The sequence below is a fragment of the Bombyx mori genome, chromosome 5 (assembly GCF_030269925.1).
Source record: "Bombyx mori chromosome 5, ASM3026992v2".
In the NCBI taxonomy this organism is placed as follows: domain Eukaryota; kingdom Metazoa; phylum Arthropoda; class Insecta; order Lepidoptera; family Bombycidae; genus Bombyx; species Bombyx mori.
In genome coordinates, this window is record NC_085111.1 from 10,758,817 (window position 1) to 10,783,973 (window position 25,157).

A 25,157-nucleotide genomic window follows, 5' to 3' on the forward strand; every position below is an offset into this window, starting at 1 on the left:
GATGTTGACATCGATTTAAAAGTATCGATGTACAATAGTCATCGGTAGCAAAACATCGATGTCTAAAAATATCGATGTTTTTGGTAGGAAATAAAACTGTTTATTTAATTTAATACGTGTTTATTAATTAAAAATATTACTACGTTTTACGGATAATAAGCGGGCGTTTAATTATTGGACTGGATTCCAACATCTCACTTCACAATTCACATTTTCTTAATTTCATACATTTATTTATTACGGTTTACTTCGATTACATTTATTAGTGTCATCTAGTTTAAAATAGTTGTACTACCTAGGGACTCACTAGTTAGAAAGTATATCCACCGTTAGATGGATCTAACAGATATATGGACGTTTCGATATTTTATTCTCATAGCATCGATGTAATTGTGTCGATGTTATCGAAACCAAACATCGATGTTTTTCAGATAAACACCGATGTTTATTCAACATCGATGAATATTGAGCATCCCCTATTGTAAACTTTAGGCTAGGTACTAATATGTAGGTACCGTAAAATGGGGCGATTAGGGACAAATTCCAACTTTATGACCAATTTTAAGGTAGTTGTTGATGTATATAATGCTATATCAGGATCAAAATGATTGAGTCTTGGGGGCATCTTTGTTGTCTAATTTAAAATTATGCAACTAACATTCCAGTTTAAGCAAAAAATGCAAAAATAGGTGTAATCCCTATTTACCCGAAAATTGCGGTTAATTGGGACGAAATGAGAAATTTGCTAGGGTTGGCACTACTTTTATTTTTATATATAGTTTTAATTTATTTATTTATTTAGTTGCACCAACAAAGTGATCATCAATAAAAAAAATTGAAAAACTGTCAAAAGTACATGGCAGACATCACCTCAATTATAGGTGCAATCGACAGTGCATTAACAACAAAATATATATATAGTGGGCTTTCTTAGAAACGGTTTATATTTCTCCGTTCTTGGTAAGTACTTAGGGGCTGATATTTCTATCTGGGTTAAGAGATTAGGTGTGTCGGTTATTCCATGGATTAATCAGATGAATACCCCCACTCTGAACAAATATTAAATATTTTATTATGTATTACTTAGACATTTTTGTCCACCTTGAGATTTCATTGATCTTGTTACATGTCGCTGCAAAATCGACTTACTTATATTAAATTGCTTATCTATTTCAACTAAAGACTTATTCCCAATTTCGCTTCGAATAAACCAAATTTTTACCAACAAATTTAAAAAATATTGTTATAACTACATAGACAACCCTACAAACCTGTACCCATTTATACTTAGGTCGTTTCCATTTCACGTATTCTCATCCCAATTGACCCCTTTTTCGTTGTTATTTATACCTAAGACGTCCCCAATATCCTCAAAAACAACAGATTTTTACATGTATTTTTATTTAATCAAATACATTAAAACCAATTACAACTGAGACTTACCTTTAATATATATGCTGGTTCAAACACTAAATAACGTTTATAAATCATAGTCGTCTTCTATTATTATCAAATAAATAAAAGAGAGCAAAGTTTCTAGCACTACAATAATTACCACCACAGGAAGTTAATTTGAAACGCGATTTTTTATAAGTTAGCAGCTATTATCATGCATATTCAGAGTTGTTTTGTGAACTTTCAACATTCTACTATTAAACTACAAAAAATGGAAGATTTTGCAACGAATATAAAACTTATATTGAGCGTCGAAAGATTTTCCCGGTTTTTTCCCGATTCGCCTCTCAATCCCTAATCGCCCCATTTTACCGGTACCTACTTATTTATGTAGTTAGCTAAGTACGGTATTGTATTCATAGTAAATATCAAGTAATAGTGTTCTGTGGTAAATATTACCGGCTGTTAAACAATTTAAACATTCTATCAAAAATTTAAAAATATCCGCCCGTATTGCACCAGCTACGAAAAGAGATAAATTAATGATAAGTGTAATTAATGTATTTTAGAAATATGGATAGTGTAGAAAAAAACCATAAAATCAAACAAGAATTTGTCATGGAACTTTTTTTAGACACCGAAAGTGTTTCTATTGTCGATAGATTGGCTGCTGCTACAGCAAATGTGATAAACGAAAACCATCAAAATCTGACCAAATTTAATGATCTTATGAAAACAGAATATTATCAGCTATCACAGATGATGGTTCAAGATTGCCATTCCGGTGTACCTGTTGCCCATAGGATTAAAGGTTTCTATGAAGAGACTATTAGAAAATTTGGTAATAACGAATACATAGAGAGGTTTAAGATGAAGAGGTCTACCGTTCAGGTACATTTTATGATTTGTTTTAAGCACTTTCTATTTGGTAATACGATAATTGAGGAATAATTATATAATGAAATAATTAAATAATAATAAAAATAATTAATAAGACGATAATTTAAATTAATAATTAAGGATATTTGGTAATATTGTCGTAATGATTTTTGCTTTGCAGTCTTTAATTAGCTATCTATGATTACAATATTTAATTTATGAAATGAATCGAGTTAGTCTAATTCAGTAGTAAAGTATTGCATTTAGTTTTATATTTACCCAGTAATAATAGTGGCAATTGTTCATCATTACAGGCTTTGATTGCATTTCTGAAACCTTATCTAAAACCTGGAAATGTACCATTAGATAAAAAAGTTCATGTTTTTCTATGGTTTATGGTCAATGATTCTTCATATAGTGACATAGGAAGATTATTTGGATTACACAAGTCTTCAGTGAGTTACATATTCCACGAAATTGCATTACTGCTAACAGAAGAGAAGGAACGTTTCATAAGTTGGCCATCCGTTGAGAAGCAACAACTAATCAGTAATAATGTCAATAGCAGGTTTCGATTTCCAAATTGTGTGGGATTTATTGATGCATGTCGTCTAAAAGTTGGTTCTCAAAGAAATAAAAGGGAAAAACCAGACATAGTCCTCTTGCAAGCGGTTTGTGATGATTACTTGACATTTGTAGATATACATGTTGGAGATATTGGGAAAACTAAAAAGAGCAAATTATTCAAGGATAGTTCACTTTCAAATGAATTAAAAATAAAAGTGGATTTTCAAAAGCACATACTTGGTGATTCAGAATACAAACTTAAAAAATATCTGATAACTCCCTTTACTAGTGAAGAAGTTTTGACAAGTGAAGAAATGAAATTTAATGAAATTCACTGGAAAACACGTAGTTATATAGCACATGCATTTGAGTTGTTAAAAGAAAGATTCCGAAAACTTAATCACATAGATGTTTTAAAACCAGAATCTGTTAATATATTAATTATTTCGGCTTGTGTACTTCACAACTTTGTATTGTTACATGAAGGCTGTTCGGAAGTCAAAGAAGAATTGATAACTTGTGATGATGGTGTTACTATAAATAGCAATGTTGTCAAAACAGCAGAAGAGAAAAGACAGTTTTTATGTAATTACATTGAATACATGGGTATTGAAAATAATTAACAAAATAAATTATAACGTTTTAAGGGTCTGAAATAACAATAATACTAAAACTCGAAGATTTTACACTTTTATTAATACTTATTTGTTCAAGTTTAAAAAATTGCTAAAAAAATGAAATTAAAATATACAATATCTGATGTAAGTTACAACGGAAGCTGCATATCATATGTGTAAGTAAACACAAAAAATCTATTAGCATCAATAATAACTGTTTTGAATTCTTAAGAATACTTCATTATTTTCTACAACTTACTTTATTATTACTCTATTACTAATATGTACAGAAATTATATATTCTTGCTTAACTTAAGACACTTTGATGATTATACGGTGGGAAAACTTAAAGATTTAGCTGTCTGGTGGTTGTGTCATTCATATAAATAATACATAAAAAAATTCAACCTATTTTGCCACCGTAGGTAACCATGAGCCTACAGTCCAGATTATTCTAAGCAGTTAGAGCACTATGAAAATTAGCAGTGCTATTTCTTACTCCATTTCAGAAAAGAACTTAAAAGTGACTTTTGGAAATGCATCATGGATATAGGTAATGGCTCCAGGTAATAGGGATATACTTGAAAAAAAAAGTAAGTATGCGTTACTATAGTGTACATTTGTAGATTTACGTAATACAATATTATTATGTATTCTGAAATATTTTAAATGGTACAAATATTGATTTACAAATATAAATATTACTAACTTAAATATGATCAATTATTCCAAAAGAGCAAAGCAAATCATGATTAACAGTCATAGTCTGAAGCTATAAAATATTTTATTCTCAGTATCCTAAATAACATTAGGCACTAAATTGGCAACCTACAAGGCACTATGCACTTAGCACAGCATTACGATATACGATATTATGTTGCATATGCTTTAACAAGATAAAATTATATTTAATATCTGCTGTAACATTCGACAGTTCATTGAAATCTGCTACAGTAACTACCGTTGTTCTTTGTGAACTTTAAACATTCTGAAAAGATGTTCTTGTAAATCTGAGGGGCTTTTCTCTGCGGACTCGTAAGAATACTTTATTGTGAGTCCGCACCTGTAGGTACCACCACCCTGCCTATTTCTGCCGTGAAGCAGTAATGCGTTTCGGTTTGAAGGGTGGGGTAGCCGTTGTAATTATACTGAGACCTTAGGACTTATATCTCAAGGTGGGTGGCGCATTTACGTTGTAGATGTCTATGGGCTCCAGTAACCACTTAACACTAGGTGGCCTGTGAGCTTGTCCACACACCTAAGCAATAAAAAATATAAAAAAAACATGCTGAGCTCAGCCATTTTGTTCTCAATAAAAAATTTCTGATATCTACATAAGAACATCGATACCTACTAGCATTACAGCCGTTTAAACTAAGGTATTATGTTCTGCAGTTTTCAATTAACAATGTTTTAAAATATATATTGTGTTTGTTTAATCATAACATCTTTCTACTCAACATACGTAGGTACATATGTAATAACAATTGTGATTGGAGTGGTCCATTAGGTACTGTTCATGTTACAGCAGATTGTTAAATAACAGTTTGTTTATACATCAATTGTAAGTATATCAGAACAGATATCTTCGAATTTGACTTTGTCAAATTAGGATTTTGAGCCCTATTTATTCTAATAACAGTATGTAACTATGTCGTTATATACACATTAAATTATATTTACAAAATAGCTGCACCGCAACATTATTTGAATAAAAAATTCTTGGAATGCATCAACAATAACGTAAGGTATCTTTTTACAAAATTTCCAATTTTCATTAGCGATATGCACTTATCATATAAATGACAATAATTGTCAGCTGCTATGGTTTATTAAATATAGCTTGATATGCCGGACACATGGCGGAGTAATATTTGTAGAGTAATTTTTGTTACCTACAAAAATTTACTGATTTCTGAAATGCAAATATCTGTTCAATGTCATCCAATGTTCTAATCTAAGCTATATTTAATAAACTAAGATTGCAATGTATCGGGGTACCTAAAATAATCGACGTTAAAAAAATATTACAAAATTTCCGCTATGTAGTCTTGTATAGTTTTAATCATATATCCTCAAAAATGAAAACGAAATTCGAACAGAGAGAAATGAGATTCTTATAGAAAATATAATTGAATCTCAATCAATCTTAATTTGCCAATATCTAAAAAAAATTTCAAGAATTAGGACTAGGTAAGTACGTAGGTACTTGTAGTTGTATGAGCATGTCAACAGAAATATAAAAGATCAAAAAATTAGGTACAGTTTTCCATTTAAGGTTGCTCTAGGTACCCCCTTATAACCTCGGCCCTTCTCTTCTCCCCTTCTTCCTCTCAGGAGGCGCCGGAGTCCGACATAACCCGGTCCGTTACCCCCCTCGACCGGGTATCCGTAAATGGATTCCCCAGCGTTAAAAAAAAAAAAAAGGTACCCCCTTATAAATGAATTATAGTCATAGACAAAATTTAATCACAATCTTCACGGTTCGAGTACATTGCTTGAGTAGTCACGAATTCTTTAACAGTCTCGTGTTGCACACAAAATTTTAAATATGATATTTACACCGTAAACAATAGTCACACATTTACATTCCGGTCTTGACCGAATACATCGGAAGACTTGGCACACACTTGATTATTCAAGTCACTTAGTAATGGACCCATATACAGTTTCTCTTAATAATTCTCATATGTATGTTTTTTTCACTTTTTGTAAAGTGCCGCACTTGAGATCTTTATCCAGGGATTCGGTGGAATTTCGTAAATCTAGAGTCCGCTCTTTGCCGAGCTCCAGGTGCAAGTTGTCTTGTTTTGCCAGAGGGCAGACGTTCGCTACCATATTGACGTTTTTTGATCGAGGTGGGAGATACGCAGAGTTTGCGTTTAATGGAGTTTCTAATGGACTTAATCTGTAATAAAAAATATTTGTTAGTAAAATAAATGGCCGTGGAAAATTATTAAATGAATTCAGATTAATATTGGTACAAACCTATTTAAATGATTGTGTTGTTCATTAAAAGGTGGGGAATCGGAAAAAAATGGGTGTCGAAATCGGCGCGAAAATAGATATCCGAAGACAAACCCAACCATGAGGGTAACGAGACAAGACGCCACTACGGCTGTGAAGAGCGCTTGTGCACTATAAATATTCCCATCGGCTGCTTCTACTGTCAGCAAATCTAAAATAAAATATTTTAAACTTGGTTATTTTTGGGAAATTACATAATTTCTGTATAAAATATTATATTGAACGATTTTATAGAAATGTGTGTTTTTACATATTAAGCATGTATTTCTATAAAATTATTGTATTTTAATTTTTTACCGGTTTCGTGTTTATTGTTGTGTGAATTTTTCTCTTCCGCTATAACGTTTGTTTCTAAAACTTCTTCTATAAAAATTTCATTTTGAATGTCATCAGTCTTTTGTCGTGCTTCGGATTCGGAGGAGGAAGGTTTTTTAGTTCCAGGATTTCTGTTGCTATGTCGTTCACCCGGTAACAGAGCGGGGAGCTTATTACAAATATCAGTCTTTCCATGTTCTACATTTTGTAAGAATCTCTCAGGATTCGGAAATTGTCTGTTCCCAACCCATGAACATTGTTGTTCCTTGGAGTCCCAAGCGCAGTGTGGATCTTGTAATGAAACGCATTCTCTGAAAAACCAAGAGTGTTTTATGAATTTTGTTTAAATAGCACACATGTAGTAAATTTGTACATTATAATTGTCAGCTTAATAATTACCTGCACGATTGCACGTTCCCGCAGTGAGATAATGTTACAGCTTTAATAATATCACCCGAAGCCACTATCAATTTTTCAGTGGTCAGAGCAACGTGCATCTGTTTGATAGGTACACCTTGAGGCAGAACCTGTTCTTCAGAAATGACTGCGGTCCTCACAGGATTTTTGCTATACTCATCTACGCTCGCGTCAAAAACGCCTTCGTTAGAGGCAACATTAACAGCTTTGATGACTCTACCATCGTCAGTGCCGATGTACAATACATCGTATTTGTTTCCATTCATTGCTTGAACTTGAGGATGAACGGCAATAGCGGAAAATCTGTATTGCAGACTGACTCTAATCAGTATAGGTCGTGCTAAAAACGACGGTACCGCTTTATCCATCAAAGGATGGGCCTTTACGAAGTTAACGACTTCATCGGAAAGAGTCCTACTGTCCTCCACGCAAGAACCGGGCCTGGTTTGAGGTATTTTCTCTTTTTTAACGGGCAGCCAATTTGAGTTCCAATTTTCTTGTCCTTTGAAGAGTCCCTCAAAAGCATCTATAATATCTCTCATTGCAAATGCACATACCGCTGATCCGCCGATTGCGTTTTGCGGTGTCGTGAATACTGCGTACATTATGTCATTTCGACTGTTACCACTGCCATATATACCATTTATAAGTTCTGTTGTAGCTTCTGTTAAAGGAAAGGTTTAATTTTAAATAACGTTATTAGATCGAGCGTCACACATAGATATAAAGGTAAAACTTACGAATTTCGTCAAAATAGAAAGGATAGTCTCCAGGCATTGAACAGTTCATACGGGCTTTGAGAAATGACATCCATTGATCGCTATATCGATTCGGGCCTCCTTTGTCGTTAAGACATATTCTTGCAACTCTTGAATAAACAGCCTGGAATAATATGAACATTTTTAAATGGATCACAGGGAATAAATAAATTCTGAAAACTTTTAATGAGTATATATATGAAGACAATACCTTTCCACAATTCATGTATTCCACTGCGGTTTCTCTGTAGAAGAAATAAGCATGACTGGTGGAAGCAACCGATCCAACAAATGACGGGTCATTTAATAACAAGAGATCTGACCGTCCTGTCCTTACTGGCTCGCGATAAATTAGTGGATCAGTGCCCGAGAAATCCGCTGCCGTGGCCGTATAGAGTTGCCCATCTGTGAACAAAAACGATGACGATTTCAATTTATAAAAAAAAAAAACAGATGAGTAATTATTATACTAAATGTAATGTCAATATACACTCTCCAGGAGTTACGTTACGTGTTGTTTCTTGAATAGTGCTTCGTGATATCGCCTTGTTCGTTGCTAGTTATCTCTACTACTACTACTAACTAATCACTTAGTAGAATTACATATCAAGATATTATAAGGAAAGTTTGTTTAACTTAAATACCTATATCTTCAAAACAACGGTTTTTCGTATAGGTTTTTGATGTTCAGTAATGTTTTAGTTTGTATTATTTATTCATGGTTGTCAATTTATTTCATATTGTGTACTGAATTAAATGAAAATAGAACCAACAATTTGATAGGGTCTTTTCATAGGGTCATTTGATAGGGTCGCCTCAAGTCGTGCGGTCGGCGTTCGTGATCGATAAATGTTCTCTCCACTAACTGAGCAACACAATCTGACGCTGTGAAACACTTCAATGAAGTGCCTACTGCTATGAAAATTTTTTGGTTTGCTTACCGACAAAAACAGAAGTCGAATTGTGCTGAGGATCATACGGACATCGGCCACTCCCATCAAATTCATCGATATGACGGTAAGGGGGATGTCTTCCATAGCGCCTGCATTGTGGTTTGAAAGCGTTCGTGCCACAAACGAGGAAGCGGCCGTGCGCTCGCACAGCAATCCGGGGATAATTTTGACATTCATCTGGAGATTTTCCTTTTAGCTGACATAACTCTTTATGTGCTTCTGTCGATTGCCACTCTAAGCGCTATAAAATTAAACATAAAATAAAACGTAAATTACATTTTTGACGTTGTATAGAAATAATAAAAGAAAATTAATTAAATTTTAAGAAATATTACGACAAATAAATTTGTGAAAACAATCAACGAAGTCGTGTTAAAGAAAAAAGCATTTAGCCGGCGTGAAGTGAACGACTTAAGCCGATGTTCATGAATAATTCAAAACATCATCGGCCAAGCTCTTAAATGTCTAGGTAATTTAAAATGTCATATTCGACAGTGTAGTGAAAACACTTTTTAGTGACGAAGAATAAATAAACAAAGCTATAACATTAAACATATGTACGAGAAATGATCTATGTATATTGCGTATAAATTGAATTTCTTTAGTATTCATAAGCCGCATCATAGTTTTAATAATGTAGGTAAGTTGAATAAAATAAATAAAGTTTTTTGTGTATGTATCGTAATGTATTTGGCGGAGAGCCAAACATCCCCTCGTACTGGTGTCTGTCCATAACGTATTTTTATTTCATGCGCACATTGTGATGCCATTAATCGTAGCCTCGAATGAATTTTGTATTCGAGCTCTCACAAAACGAATTGGAGTCCAAAGTCGAGAGAAACAAAAAAAAAATTAGAGAATAATTGTTTGTCTGTTTTACTGCTATATCCCGTCAAAATATCGGAAAAATAAAATAAAAGTTTGACGCATTATGATAGCAATAACGAATTTGACCCGAATTATGTTTAGTTATTTAGTACTTGAAAAAAAATCTTCTGTTAGATGTTTGAATCCTGCATATCCTGGTTCTATTCATGGATAAAATTGGCGTGGTGCCCGTAATCTACATTATTGTTGCTACATACGGCTCGGCAAGATTACAACAGAACAATTCTAAAATTGAATGTTCATCATAACTGATTCCTCTCCTATACAAAACCTAAGACGATTCGAGAAAATGTTTTCCCTAGTGAAATGGGTCGGTATTAAGAGAACCAGTCGGTTCATTAGAGATTAAATATGACGTTTCTGTCAGATTGGTTAATGTCTATTCCAAATACTCGTACTTCGCCCACATAATATACGAAATAATATGGTAAATTGATTTAGTTGATAATATTTGTTTTATTTTATAATTTAGGCATTGTTTGTAGTGATTGATTAAAAAAAATGAAACAAACTGTATGATCTGCTGTTCTATAACCGTGTGAGCACTTGAATCCATGTTGAATATGAATAAACTAGATGGCAGTTTTAATCACTACATGCGTAAGCGTAAATTTACCAGTATTCAGTTGTACTTTTTACCTAACTACCGTGTCATTGTAAACAGTGGTATTTTTTTCCACAAAATTTATTACTCATTCAAATATTAAAATGTTTACACATGTAAAACACATATTGTTTACTGTAGCAGTGAATTGTATGTAGTGATGGTATTAGTTAATAAAATTAATAATTATTCTATTTCGATCATTAAATTGATACTTAGGGATGATCTAGTGGTTTCTATAATAATATGAGAGACAAATTTAAACCTTAACTCGGGAATGTCGAATTCGAAACACAATAAGAAAAAGTAGTTGTTATAATAATTTGTAAATTATATATATTTCTACGATTGATTTTTGCTGAAGTTGAGTTTATAAAAAGTCTGACCATAACGTAGTTACCATACCACGTAATCACTGTATTTGACGGATGGAGTTAATTATAGGTTTAGAGGATTTGTTCTGGTGTTATTCATGAACTTTGGCAGCCTAATAATGCACTTATCGTAAATTACAAAATCAATTTAAAATCTTGCAGTTCATTTTAACGTATTAGTGTTACACTCGGTATATACTTGTATAAAATGTAGTTGTCGATCAATATAAATCTTGTTATTCCTTAATTCGATTCAAAATGAGATAAATTATACTATCTATGTTACATAGAAATTCCCACAGTGAAAACAAGTTTACGCATCGTTAGCATAAATACTAGTAACCATATCGTAAAGCGTAATTAAAAATGGCCACGTACAACGAACTTTAATCGCACAGACGATAATGATATTTGCAGATCCAGAGTGTCTTGTGACATGGCTCAAGTTTCTGCAGCCATGTTGACCTCTTTAGTCGTGTGTGGTGTTGTGGTTGTGGTGTTTTTTGGGATCATTAAACCGAAACTATTTTTAAGATAAAAAATAAAATAAACATCACGAGTGAAATTAATTTTTCAATAATAATCTTTATACTGTTAAACTAACAAAGTGAAAATAGTAACATTAATTCATACAGTTGACGCAAAATCTATCACTTTCAAGACACCGATAAAGAAAGAACATGCTTTTTATATGTAAGCCACTTTCAAAAATTTGCCGCCCTTGGCATCAATCTGCCACTTATCATAGTTGAACGATTTGAAGATGAGTATCATATGAAATTAATTACCTGATCAACGTTTTCTGACAGATCGTAGAGACTGAGATTGTAGACAGTATTCCTGTAAAAGTAAATTAACATAAATATTGCTAAATTTTAAGCGAATGTTTAAGGTAATGAATGTTGAAATTTATGCTCGTGTCTCTTCGAATTTGACACTTCGAAAGTAAAACAATTTAATAGCAAAAGCAGTGTTTAAATCTACTCGTAATAGGTGTCTTTCAGAAGTTTATGTTGCATTTAACCGAATCTTGTGTATATTTTTTTATTCAAACAATAAATTGACAAATGAAAGTATTCAATAATTTTACCTGCCACCAACTATAATAGAGAAGTCGTCTCTGTCTAAAATTCGGAAATGGTCCGGTGCCGTTGCATTACCCACGAACTGTTCTGAATTTTCATCGCCTGAAAGAATTTCGGGCGTAAGTTATCGATAACATTATTATTAGACGTATATAAAATAAAAATGCTTTGACAGTGATAAAAATCAAAGCTTAAATTCTAAAGCAAACAGTTTCTGGAGTTTTGCGAGACGTTAACATCACGAAATGAATGTGAGTTTATTAGACCGGAATAGTTTTTAATTTTGGATTTAACCAACGTAGAACACACGCACAACCGTCGTATATTTCTTTTTTTAATAGCTTTAATGGGTTAGCGGCGCACGGCCTACTTGGTGTAAAATTATTATCTGAGAATGGTTTCATTGTATATGTATAGAGCCATATTATAATGACGTTAAAGCTACGTTAAGGCAAGATTGAATTCTCCACTGCTTTAGTGCTACGACTGTTCTAGTCTTTAAACCAGAAATCACGATTACTTTAGAGAAATAAGCAGGATTGTGGAACCCACCATTTCGGGCTTCATGTATAAAAGTTGCTTATTTAAATTTTTGACTAAATCTTAAATGGAGACTTATTGAGTGTTGGTTTTGTGTCAAGGCGATTCGCGCAAAAAAAAAACGTGTTTTGTCTTTTTGTAAAGAGTAAACCAATAACATTTCCATTGTAATGTGATTAAATAACAATGAGCGATTGTGATTTCGCAACAATCAGTTGAGCGTTTCTCATGTCTCACGTCTTTATGAGACTTTAGTCTGACACCTGCAGTACCTACCTATTAAGTAAGTATAATACACCTATATTTTAGCTATTTTAGAAAATTTAATACTGACCACAGAAATAAATAATATTTCAACAGCAGGATGATTCGACAGATTTGGAATATTGGTCATGCGTACGACCCTACACTATATTGAATGAAATGAAATTTGTGAGCCTTTAAACCACCCTAGAACAGAATCTTGTCGAATGCTTGCAGGGAAAGGGGAGTTTGGGCATTATTACCAACGGTTATGTATTCCTAGTCAACCAACACGCAACCTTTCTCTTTCACATCTATTAGTTATTTTCTGAACATCGTCCTTCTGTACTCCATTAAAAAACAAACATAAAATTAGCTATTTATTAGGGACTAGGTAGAATTTCAAATATTTTTTACCGTATTTCACGTGGATTCGTGCGTTTGAGTCGGGCATCCACGCCTGTGCAGTGGACGCTAACAATACTAGGACCGCGCGAGCGACGGCCATTTTGGATTAACACCCAAGCCTCTCTATGCACGCCATGCTCCTGCACTGCTGTCTGTGCTCTGTAAGAAAAATATAAAAATTGTATGGTATCACGTATTTCTTATAAATACGAGTAGAATATTGTTTTACTGTACATAGGTATGGGATTGAAATACATTATAAAACGAATTTATTCGTTTTTGCACTTAAATAATATTCGTTTAAAATTATTCTTTGAATTTATTTTTATTGTTCAGGCGTAAATATGACTGAATTGTTACCGGTTTTTTGATAAACTTATGTTCATTGATAATTTTCTATGAACCATAATGTTATAATAATCTTTCTTGGACAGAATTTACTTATGTAAATTTTTATATTTCGTAACGCGCTTGTTTATTGCGATCTAGTTAATTAAAGAATATGTATTTAGTATTCAGTTCGTATCTATTGCTGTCATATTTGACATTGTTTATAGTATGTATAGTTTCCCAGTACACCATGTTACAAGTACCAAGCACCATATTTAGATTGACTAAATTTGATAAACTGCTAAGTATGGATATCTGTTTATGCCTTATTATTCTTCATTATTAGTTAATAGTGCAATTGATGTTTACCAATTACAGTAGCTTAAGTTTAGTTTAGTTTTAGCTATTTAGTAGCACAATTGATTTTAATAATGAAGAATATCTATCTATATCAAATTAATAATCTAAAATATGATATATAGTTGATAAAATCAATTGTACTATGTACGTATGCACTTAAAAATAATAATATTTTAATGATGCATGTATATATTGTGAGCGCACGATCATCTCAAGTTATGATGACCCGTTCTGGTTCTCGGTCACACGAGATGATCGTTTGACGCACGCAGCGTGTGCATCCGCAGACGCACTCGTTACACAAGATTCGCTGTCTATTTTTTTGCACTTTTTTAACTATTATGTAGAGATCGTGAGAAGCAAAACTCGATGTGAATCGTGATCATCGCACTCACTGCCCGTTTTGTTACGATATTTCTTATTTCTCGTATTTAGCGGTACCTACTACGTTTTTTTGTTTTGTCATTTGAGTCGACTAGTATCAAAGCCGGCAATGTGACTTTTGGACAATTATTGGTAAATCAGAAAAACGAATTATTGACTTTGTATTCCATTGGCAGCCACAAAACTCTTCTGAACGACATCTTAGATAAATAACAGGTTAAGTATTAACCTTTATTTAATGCAGGTTTTGAACCGTATTCTTTGAAGGAGACGATTATATTCAAATCAATCTGTATTGACATATCAATAACATTTTCTTGTTCAAATGCACAGATTGCCACCTTTGATAATAGACGACTCATTTGGTGTAATAAATTTTGACGACGTTGAATATAATGCTATTAAATTTTTAGGGCCTTAAAATTTTAAAATCGGAGTTCAATGGTAATGGTTGTGGAAACAATGAAAACACCCCAAGTCGTGTCTAGTAAATTTTGTGCCAGATGTTGCTGTTCATTGTGAAACTTGAAAGGGATATCAAAATACAATATAATGATCGTACAATGTCATGCACTTTCACAGATGCACTTTTAAGTAGAAACAATCAAGGGGTTGTTGGATTGACAATTATCCTTTTTGTTTCTCAACAATGTACTTTTTTAGACATCAAAATGAAATATCAAAAAACAATAGTAATATAACGTAGGTAGTTCAATTACATTTAAATACGTACCAGTACCAGTTAATCAATTAACAATAAGTACCATTAAGTATACCAGTACCAATAAATGTACAAGTTAATCAAGAGACTCGAGTGATCTTATTTACATATTCAAAGCACATTGCGTACAACGGTAGGTACATTAAAATGTCGATTCACAAAGAGCGCTCATCAAGGTGCATTCACTTGTTTATTATAAAGTTTCAGATAAACGTTTAATAAACGTGCATATTTTTATTTCAGTACCTATTCTGGTCGTCATTCTCTAATTGATTTCGATTATATTATTGAATTTAATTAACGACTAGCTTAGCGGTTATTGTCGTACCGCGGGTGACGCCGCGGAGCGAATGTAGTCTAAAAAAAGTAGCCTAAGTTACTCCACACATCATCAGCTATCTATCAGTGAAAGTCCCGTCAAATCGGTCCAGCCGTTCCAGAGATTAACCGGAAAAAACAGCAGACAGACAAAAATTGTAAAAATGTTATTTTGGTGTATGTACCGTATACATATTCATATGCATGTAGTAAAAAGCGGCTATTTCAATATTACAAACAGACACTCGAATTTTATTTATATGTATAGATAAGTCCGAAACTAAATACTCAGACGCGGTTAGCTGATATATGAGACCTTGGATGCTATTGAAGATGAAGTCTTACTATCTCACATTAAAAAGGAAGCTGCGGTTAAGAGTTTTTTTATAGTACAACGACAGTAGGTATACAGGTAAATGACCACAGTAAAAAATATACTGAGAATATACAGCTATGAAAACAGTTGATGATAAACAAAAGTTTTCCGCTATACTCTCGATGTAAGTATAGAATTTATTGCTGCATTTGACTTTGTCACGATTCCCTGCAGAAATGTAGGTACGTCTTCAAATGATACGTGATAAGGATAGAAGGATAAGTCAGAACGTGGCAGGACTCCCAAACGGAAATCTTACCATTTAAATATATAATCATTTCAAGTTAATAATGTTATTAAGATGTTATTACTTTACTCAAACCGGCTGAATGTTACGATAGCAGGTACGTTACGTAACAATTTTATTGAAGTAACTGATTTTTTTTGTGATTTTTATATAACTAGAGGTCCCGCAGTAGTCGAAATTCGACTGTAATAATTAATTGGAATTGTTTGTACACTATTATGATTGTATTTTATCCTTCTATAATCACAAATTTCGCCAAGGCTACACTATAAAAAAATATTAATAAAGACAAACTATATTTAATCTATTCTCAATTTGCCCACAGACGTCAAGAACAAAAGTTTGACAATAAATAGTATGCACACGCATGTGTGTACATGGTATGTAGTGTGTGTAATCTTTTCTTTATTGATTTAATGTATCTTTTATGCATTATTTAAAAAAAAATATTAGCATTGTGCACTTCTTCTCTATATTCTAAGTGAGGAAAATTTCATACTCCTCCGTCCACGCAATTTTCGTAAAAAGGGATACAAAGTTTTTGCTTCACGTATTGATTTTTAGTTTAATTGAGCAAAACGTGATACGTGTTCAACGAGGACTAAGATCAATTCAACTGTTAGAGCACAATTATTTAAAAGTAATAAGTGAACCCAGTCTGAGCGTAAAATATGTGTCAATCGTTTATAAGTTTGAAGCATATGTGAAATGAAATTAAAACGTTACGTCTTTGGTCATATTTTAATCCACGCGTTGGCAATTTGATTTTTATGTCTTCTTAACGCGACTTCACGATAAGTAGGCCGTAAGCTCGTCTTCTGCTAATCGTTAGCATGTATTGGATTATGAAATTGTGAGTACCTGAATTACCTGGTATCAGTTTTATCGTCTTCGCACTTGAGTAAACTTGTAGATGCCTTGTAAGTAGGTGAATAATATTAAACTACATTTTCTATAATGAGTTTGCTCACCGTGGCTCCGTGTTAGTATTACAAAATGTAAATAATTCCGTTCGATGACCTGTTTTAGTTTAGCTATTTTCAATTCGAATATTGTATAAAATATGATATAAAATAATGAGTACCGACAGTATTATGAGGGAATTATTGCAAGAAATGGACAGTCTAATTTTATAAGCATTGGGAGGCAATTCATTGGCACAACCAACACTCTGGGGTGCGGACTCGCAGTCTTTCGTAATCCCAACTAAAAACTCGAATTACTAAAATTTTAAATATGTGTAAGCTTGCTCCTAATAACTTATGGAGTTTCTATTATAAATTCTGAAATAAAGATCTATAGTAATAATAAGATTCCTCGAAAATTGCACACGCTTAAAAGTCGTAACTATACTAAGACTTCGGTTTCGTCGTTTACCTAAAATGGGTACATAATTATTGAATATTCATACGACATCAATATGTGGTTAAGCGTATTGTGATAGTAAAATGTCATAGTTGCTATCTTTACAGGTTACAGTTATTTGTTTAGGTATTATTTTTCGATCGCATATTTCAATGTAAGTTTTATTTAGCATTCATAAATTGAAAACAGTACCTACATAATTAAATATTGACTTTGGTAAATTTAAATCGAAATTAATATGTGATTGTTGCGTTTTCTGTTCCGCTTTCGCCTTGTGAATTTTTGATATAAATTACAAAAATATTGAAAAAATAACATATTATGTCATCATTACACTGCATTATAATGAAAATATTACTGTGGTTTTTTGTTATTCTCACGTTTTAACCACGTGACCTATCAAGTTCAAAAACGTAACTGGGGAAGCATTCGGGTAAACCTACATGTGTCATCCTTTTTATTATTTTCGATCTATTTATTTGAACAGGGATATTGGGTTATTATATTCGTTGAATTTATGTTATCCAAAATTTTAAACAGAATACAATGAACCCCCTTGGAATGAATTACTTAGAAACCGTTTAAATCTGGCGGTGGGGGTAATTGTTTTACGACACACTGCCCTAAGATGCGGGCGTGCGACAGAGATGGCTAGATATAATCACTCACTCTTCCGTGCAGCCATTTTAAACATTAATTGCTACATGAATTTACAACTAATTTATATGCTGTGTTTTAAATAAAAGTATCTTTTAATGCAAAATAATGATCAAAATCAAATACAGGAGACATTTCCGTAATTTTAGTGTACGTTTTGTAAACTATCGATGTGGTGAACATTTTAATCAACTTTCTTGGTGTATTTAGTTTTAAAATATTTCTTTTTATTAATGTGTTATTTGAATATGTTTTTTTGCCTTCTGCCATATCCAATACAATGTGCAAGTATGTCTAACATTTGTGACTGGGACGCGCAGTTTATTTTACGATTATTTTTAACGAAATAAATTTTATGCTAATTTAAAAACTCTTCATGCCTCACTATATGGATGATTTTTGAGTAAGATCGAATCGCAAAAATCGAATCAGTTCGGTAAATAGACTGTGTCGAAGTCAGTTCCATAGTCTTCGAAACTTTGAAATATATTGCATATTTTCAACAAAAATAGCACATATTTGTGCAGTCACTAACCTGTGTTCCAGTACAGTTTTTATATACTATACATGTCGTATCCCTATGAATTGTAAACAAGACAGGACAAGGCTTACTTGTTTGTGATAGCTAAGTTTACGTGTCTGTTTAATCGCGTCTTATCTTGGTTGATTAAAAAAAAATTTATCTTGTTGATATGAATCATATTTCTAGTGCCGTACATTAATTGTTGAGCGAGTTACACTTTTAGATAGTAAGGTAATAATAATCTTGGGCAGAAAGAGGGACATAATTTTTGGATGTGGACCGAACAAAGTGTAGTTATAACTCTCAACTGAACTTCAAAAGACTATTTGGGTTTTTTTGAAAAAAGATAATACATTCGTTTTTGCGTTAATTAATTTAGAAGCAAGGTGATTGTACTTTGTACAGTACATGTTGACTTCAATGGTCAATGTTTGTTACGGAACGGCCTGATTAGGTGCGAGTTGTGACGTAGCTATTAATGAAATTACAACTCTTAACTCTAGCTTACAAGAGCTCTATGTGCTATACGACGAGGAGTGCTATGTGCTATATCCACTGAGTTTCTCGCCGGATCTTAGTTGGTCGCGATTCCGATTCGATTGTCGATTCAGCGAAATACTGCTCTTGCTATAGGGTAGTGTTAGCAAATTCTCTCAGACTGAGTCCCGTGAGCTCCACTACCCATCCGCGCGTTTTTGGAATACCCCCTAAACTATCAAAGATTAGGTAAGAAAAAAATCATAAGTTCAACTATATAACATCGAAACTGACCGCGTCCAATTCATTCGGTTCATCTGTTATAGTAATGACATGCTCTGTAAAGTTAGTCATAAATGTGATTCGTGACATTCACGACGGACACCCAATTACGCAGGATGTTGATAATTGTTCCATTCATTAGTGTTATGATATCAAAATGTAAAGCAATTGTATCTCCTCGACTATACGTTACAAATGAGTTATGCATTGCATTTACTTCTAATAAATGAATGGACCAGTTAATTAAAATAATCAGGTACAAATCACAAACGGTGATCTGAAACCAAACTCCTAAGGGAATCAGAGACCTATCATATTTATTTACATCTTAAAATAAATATGTATATATAAAACGCCCAGACATAAAGCAAACAAATCTGTCTGTGTCATGAGTGTTTCTCCGAAGTTCGAATCGTACTCTGGCAAAGTAGTGAAGTGTGCTAACTTTTTTTTTTATTGCTTAGATGGGTGCACGAGGTCACAGCCCACTTGGTATTAAGTGGTTACTGGAGCCCATAGACATCTACAACGTAGACGCGCCAACCACCCTGAGATACAAGTTCTAAGGTCTCAGTATAGTTACAACGGCTGCCCCACCCTTCAAACCGAAACGCATTACTGCTTCACGGCAGAAATAGGCAGGGTGGTGGTACCTATCCGCGCGGACTCACAAGTGGTCCTGCCACAAGTAATTACGCAAATTATAATCTTGCGGGTTTGATTTTTACTACACGATGTTATTCCTTCACCGTGGAAGTCAATCGTGAACATTTGTTGAGTACGTATTTAATTAGAAAAATTGGTACCCGCCTGCGGGATTCGAACACCGTTGCATCGCTTCAACACGAATGCACCGGACGTCTTATTCTTTAGGCCACGACGACTTCAAACAACTCTGCCACAGGGTCAGGCAATAGTTAATTGTACTAGATAAATTTAAGAGTGTAGCGGCAAGTGACAATGTAGCAATCTGTGATAAACGAAAAATTATTGCTAAATATTGAACTATAGTAGATTTAAGAGTGTTCAGTACAAACAGAACGTGTTTTGATTAACCTAATATGTCTTGTAACAAATTAGTATGGTAAGACTCGTGAAAAGAAACAGTTAGACTAAGCATAATAAAGAGAACACAGTAGCTTGCTTTCGTTCGTACAATTTACATCATTTAGCACGAGCGGTTGTACTGGCGGTTCCAAACGCCCGTACGCTAGCCGTCATCGCCCGCTCCGCGTTTGCCTTGTGTTAACAATAGACGGGTGCTCTCTCCTCGGCTCCCCTACTTTTTAAAATACACAAAAAATATAGATTGTAACGTAGCCAGCTATACAAATGCATAATGGTTAATATGCACTAGATACGTACCTGAATTAAATATCCTTAAGCAATCCAGTATTTTAGTCATCACAAAATGATATTCGAGAACATCATAAAAACATATCACTAAACAACGTTTTCACACATAATCAGCTACTGCAAACACTGTGTGACACAGAAACAACCTCTTTACAGATCACAAAGGTTCCAACCGGTTGCTAAATAGGAGTTTGTTAGAGTCGCGTCGCGGTGTTTCTGTTTACAGTGGCGTTGGCGAGGCAGTGGCAGTCGTAAAGCACAATCGCGCACAGTCGCGTGTAGCCTCGACACACTCGGCAGGAATACTGGCGCGGCGCCCCTCTATCTCTCCACTCCGAACTTGCCCGACAGGCTCTACCTCTCTACCTCAACATGCGTGTGCGCCGATGCCACGTTTTCGTCTCGCTACAGCGTTACCAGTTCGTATAGGTACCTAATACTTTTTTTTGTTTTCTGTTGATGTTGAATATACGAACCACAGAATAAAAACTTTTGTATTATAGTGGCTTTGAAAGCTTAAGTAAGCCCTTATATTATAGTGTAGTCAATATTTGTGGCCGCATGTCTGGTATTTTATTGCTTCAGTGTAAAGAATAATTGTGGTTATTGAGTGATTAAATGTTAATGACGATTAAACGATTACATGCTCTGTAGTTGCATTATTTCTTTGATTAACAAAAAAAAATGTAATAAGCATTAAATTTCTCCAGAAATATTTTACTATGGCAACCGGCAGACAAGCTAACGGTCAACTTCATAGGATCTGTGTAGCAGCAATATGCACCGTCGACTTAACGTACAATAATCGCTATAAAACTTCACCTGTGTTATCGTCTAATATTAATTATAAAATGATTAATAAAATCTTAGCAGCAGCAAAAAGTGCCAGCCGGCACATGTGGCAGTCTCGGTTTATTTTCTTTATAATAGTTCCCCATTTTGCCCTCATCGAGGGCCAGGTAAGAACCAGAACGAATAAAAAAAACTTTTTAGTGAAGTGTGTTTTAAATTATTCCAAAATTTCAGTATTGCATTATTTATATTTTAGTGGTTACCTAATAGTTTATTTGTAATAATAAAAAATATTTTTTAGCTACCTGATAAATCCGTACTTTAAATAAAAACGAACATATTAAGTGTATAAATTACTCTTAGAAATGTGTTAACATGCAAATGTATAATTTACCTACAATTACAAAAATAAGCAAGCACCTAGAGTTGATTCACAGGTTTCAATAAAATGACCGAAAAAGTCTAAACATGTATAACTTTTTCTAAATCTGCGTTGTCCGAATAAAGGCCCACGGGTCGCATGTGACCTGCGTTTCAATATTTGTGCGGTCTGCAGAAAGTATAAATCGTGCCGCAATAAAAATAATTTTAAACTTAAAAACTATGGACATAAAGTTCTATTTAATAAAACATATAAAAAAATGTATGAAAATAGCCGCGGATTTTTATTCCTTGACGTCCGATTGTTTATGACCCGCCAGTTCATGTCATAATTTTTTTGGACTCTTCTTATTCTTCGATGCTCTAAACAGCCCACGTCTAAGGTATTGTAATGAAATTATGGTCGGAAAAAACCTAATTATTTTATGTACATACTTAAAATCGATTCATTTGCCGAGATTGAATTTCTAGGAAAATAATAGTATGTAGAGATATTGCTTTAGTTCAAATTATAATAAAATTGAATATTGAAATCATAGGTATTACTTTAGTGTAAAAAAATTTTGTACTTTTAATATTTATAAAGGTTTTCCACTTATTTTGGTGTGAGTCTAAAATCATTTTGTACCTGTTGTAGGATTATTTTTCGGTTCGTGCCAGATGTTGTCTGGGACCTTACCTGCGAGAACGTTGTTACGGTCACAAAGCTACCGTTTCACCAATTGTAAAAAGCAAAACTAAATTTTAAAAACATTATAATAATTTTTTGGCGTGATACAAAATTATAAGATTTCACTGACGTATTTTTTATTTATTTATTTTTTATTGCTTAGATGGGTAGACGAGCTCACAGCCCACCTGGTGTTAAGTGGTTACTGGAGCCCATAGACATCCATAACGTAAATGCGCCACCCACCTTGAGATATAAGTTCTAAGGTCTCAGTATAGTTACAACGGCTGCCCCACCCTTCAAACCGAAACGCATTACTGCTTCACGGCAGAAATAGGCAGGGCGGTGGTACCTATCCGCGCGGACTCACAAGAGGTCCTACCACCAGTAAGACATACTATTAATGTGTCCATATAATACTGAACTTTCTCCTAAATAACGTATTACGAGAGATAAGTTAGAAGTATAAGATTACTGATAGGAAGAGCAGGTAGTGGAAACGGGTACGCCGCGGTGGGTTATCGCGAACATTTGTCACAAGCAGGCCTATTCATCGTATGATAAAATGCTCCCTAAGCAATCTAAATTTAACTTTGTATGTAACTTATATTTTATGCATTGCAAATCTCACGAAATAAAATTAGACAGTGTACTTGATAAGTTAATATCTTGGAATTATTTGACTTGGCTGATATAACTTAGCGCCGAATTACGTTATCTGATAAGAGTCGGTTTACGATCTCGTTGGAGCCTATTTGCATATCAGCAACCCGAGTGCGGAGTGTGCCACAAAGCCGGGACAATATATTTTGGCAAAAAACGACGTCGTTATCTCAAGCTATTGTACAAAACACCTAGTAAAGAGGTTCTTGTGCCGGCGTCGTTCCACAATATAAATAGCCTTGCAAAAATACACTCCCTTATACTAATGTATTGTGTAAATTAGATATTAAGTGTGAAAAATCCTTAATCCGCTGACCTCTGATATTCCTCCTTAAGACTGATTTACTATGTTCTTTTATTTTAAAGTTAGAGAAAGGAAAATTCAATTAAATTAAAAAAAGTCTAAATTGATAAATTTCGTAATAAATACAATATTGTGGAAATGGTTAATTGAGTTATTGGTATTCACACAAAATATTCACGGAGAGCGCATCTCTCTCATCACCCTGCCGGATACCCTATTAAACGAGGACAAGTGCCTATAAACAGAATTCGAATATGAAATATCTATAAAAATATAGTGACTTCGATTGGAGTTCGAACCCGATATCCCTGGTACGGTAGCCAGGTTCACTAAATACTAGACCATCCAGCCATGTGATCAAATAGAACGTTATTCTTATGTTAAAAGTTGTATGTCAAAAATTTTTTGATATCAACAAGATTTCTTAAAGTACAGACTTTTGATGGAACACGCCGCACATATTAATACTTTTGACAATAGCTATAACATCGCTTGCGTGACCAAAGAATTAGAGCGGCATGGTAATGACTCTTACGAAAGGAATCATGATGGCATTTTATATCTTTCACGGAAGATTACGAACATACCTTTGAATGAATGGTTCAAGAATCGTAACTGAAGAATGCAGGTTTATTTTTATCATTCCAGTTATGGTTATTACAATCACACTTTTGGTATTTGTTGCAGACATGTACCTAGCAACGAATCTATTCTTCGTTGTAAATATATTTCAATGGTCGAGCGATAAACAATCCTTGGAAGTTTTGAAGTGAAATACCCTTTCTACGAATCTGTTGTTTGTATTAAATTATTACATTAATTATCTAAGCCTTTTGTTTTCTATATCTATATTTGGAAGTACGCGATTTATAAGAAAATTGAGTCTTAAATAATTCCACAGGTCTGTTCTATTTGAATCTTAAGGTATAAGGTATAAGTATTCAAGTCCACATGTAAAGAAAAACCCATATTCTTCACTGTACATAATATGGATGGGCAACAAGATAAGTTTTGAATAAAAGTGCGGTTATTATAAATAAAAATGCAGTAATACCAAATGGCTTGTTTCGTATGAGAGCGGTAGACGGTAGGCAGCGGCTTGGCTCTGCCCCTGGCATTGCTGAAGTCCATGGGCAACGGTAACCACTCACCATCAGGTGGGCCGTATGCTCGTCTGCCTACAAGGGCAATAAAAAAAAAAAAAAATCTGACTCCGATTTTTACATGTAACATTTGTATGTATTTACTTTGAGTTTTAGTTTTAATAGCAGAACAATCGCTTTATTTCCTAAAGAAGATTTATTATGTTTATGTATGTAAAACATGATCAAAAGTCAAAGTAGTATCACAAATACTTCAGATTTATTCCGCATTCATGGTATTCTCACAAACTTTTTCTTAGTGTTCATAATAATAAAAAAATGAATGATCCTCACATATCATAATCTAGATAATATGTAGCTAATACATTTTTGATAGTCTTGCCGGTACGTCTAATTCAAATAGAGGCGGCGGCGGGTACGGATAGCTGGACATCAGTTAAATAGCGAGGTATTGTGCTCGGTGCGCTAATGGGCGCGTAATTGGTACGAGGTCAACGGCGGTCACCAACCGGCCGCAGTTTCACCTGGACTATGCTCTTTCATCCCGTGCAACTGAGAAATGCTCCCGGCACACGTCGTTTCCCAACCGTAAGATTTAATTATACATGTAATTGAATCAGATCTTGAGTTCAGTTTCATAGCGCTACGCTTGTTTACGAGACCTGAGATCACGCGTACCGGGATATCGACTGCTTTGGTACTTATACTGTTTATATGAATATTTTATTGACTGATATTCATATTTTTAATAAGCTTATCTACATGAGATTTAACATTT

The 25,157-nt window shown here is 33.8% G+C and overlaps 2 protein-coding genes across 8 annotated transcripts in view; one reads left to right on the forward strand and one right to left on the reverse strand.

Annotated features, from left to right (window-relative positions):
• Positions 1 to 1,562: 1,562 nt before the first annotated feature.
• Positions 1,563 to 24,099, forward strand: LOC101741497 (uncharacterized). Of its 4 annotated transcripts, none has more exons than XR_009973221.1 (4): positions 1,563 to 2,286; positions 2,589 to 3,634; positions 3,968 to 4,051; positions 20,693 to 21,119. XR_009973221.1 is itself a non-coding variant. In XM_004930095.4 (2 exons), the coding sequence occupies exons 1-2, from the start codon at positions 1,954 to 1,956 to the stop codon at positions 3,462 to 3,464; spliced, it is 1,209 nt and encodes a 402-aa protein (XP_004930152.2). In that variant the 5' UTR covers positions 1,563 to 1,953; the 3' UTR covers positions 3,465 to 3,692. The 4 variants fall into 4 exon arrangements, 1 of the variants encoding a protein (XP_004930152.2); XR_009973220.1 differs by lacking the exon at positions 20,693 to 21,119 and adding an exon at positions 23,964 to 24,099 and having other exon boundaries at positions 1,567 to 2,286; XR_002431118.3 differs by lacking the exon at positions 20,693 to 21,119 and having other exon boundaries at positions 3,884 to 4,172.
• The window catches only part of LOC101741638 (semaphorin-1A), a 105,779-nt gene continuing 84,140 nt past the window's right edge, over positions 3,519 to 25,157 (reverse strand). For 2 of the 4 annotated variants that reach the window (XM_021350538.3, XM_062668704.1), the window contains 10 exons: positions 13,080 to 13,229; positions 11,885 to 11,981; positions 11,583 to 11,634; positions 8,917 to 9,169; positions 8,187 to 8,380; positions 7,958 to 8,099; positions 7,200 to 7,881; positions 6,783 to 7,111; positions 6,447 to 6,636; positions 3,519 to 6,366 (listed from right to left, as the gene is read on the reverse strand). In XM_021350538.3, coding sequence (XP_021206213.1) covers positions 6,144 to 6,366; positions 6,447 to 6,636; positions 6,783 to 7,111; positions 7,200 to 7,881; positions 7,958 to 8,099; positions 8,187 to 8,380; positions 8,917 to 9,169; positions 11,583 to 11,634; positions 11,885 to 11,981; positions 13,080 to 13,170 — 2,253 coding nt within the window. In that variant the 5' untranslated portion in view covers positions 13,171 to 13,229 and the 3' untranslated portion in view covers positions 3,519 to 6,143. Of the gene's footprint in view, positions 6,367 to 6,446; positions 6,637 to 6,782; positions 7,112 to 7,199; positions 7,882 to 7,957; positions 8,100 to 8,186; positions 8,381 to 8,916; positions 9,170 to 11,582; positions 11,635 to 11,884; positions 11,982 to 13,079; positions 13,230 to 18,363; positions 18,456 to 20,475; positions 20,696 to 25,157 lie in introns of those variants that run through there. The other 2 variants (XM_004930096.5, XM_062668705.1) reach the window with 2 other exon arrangements.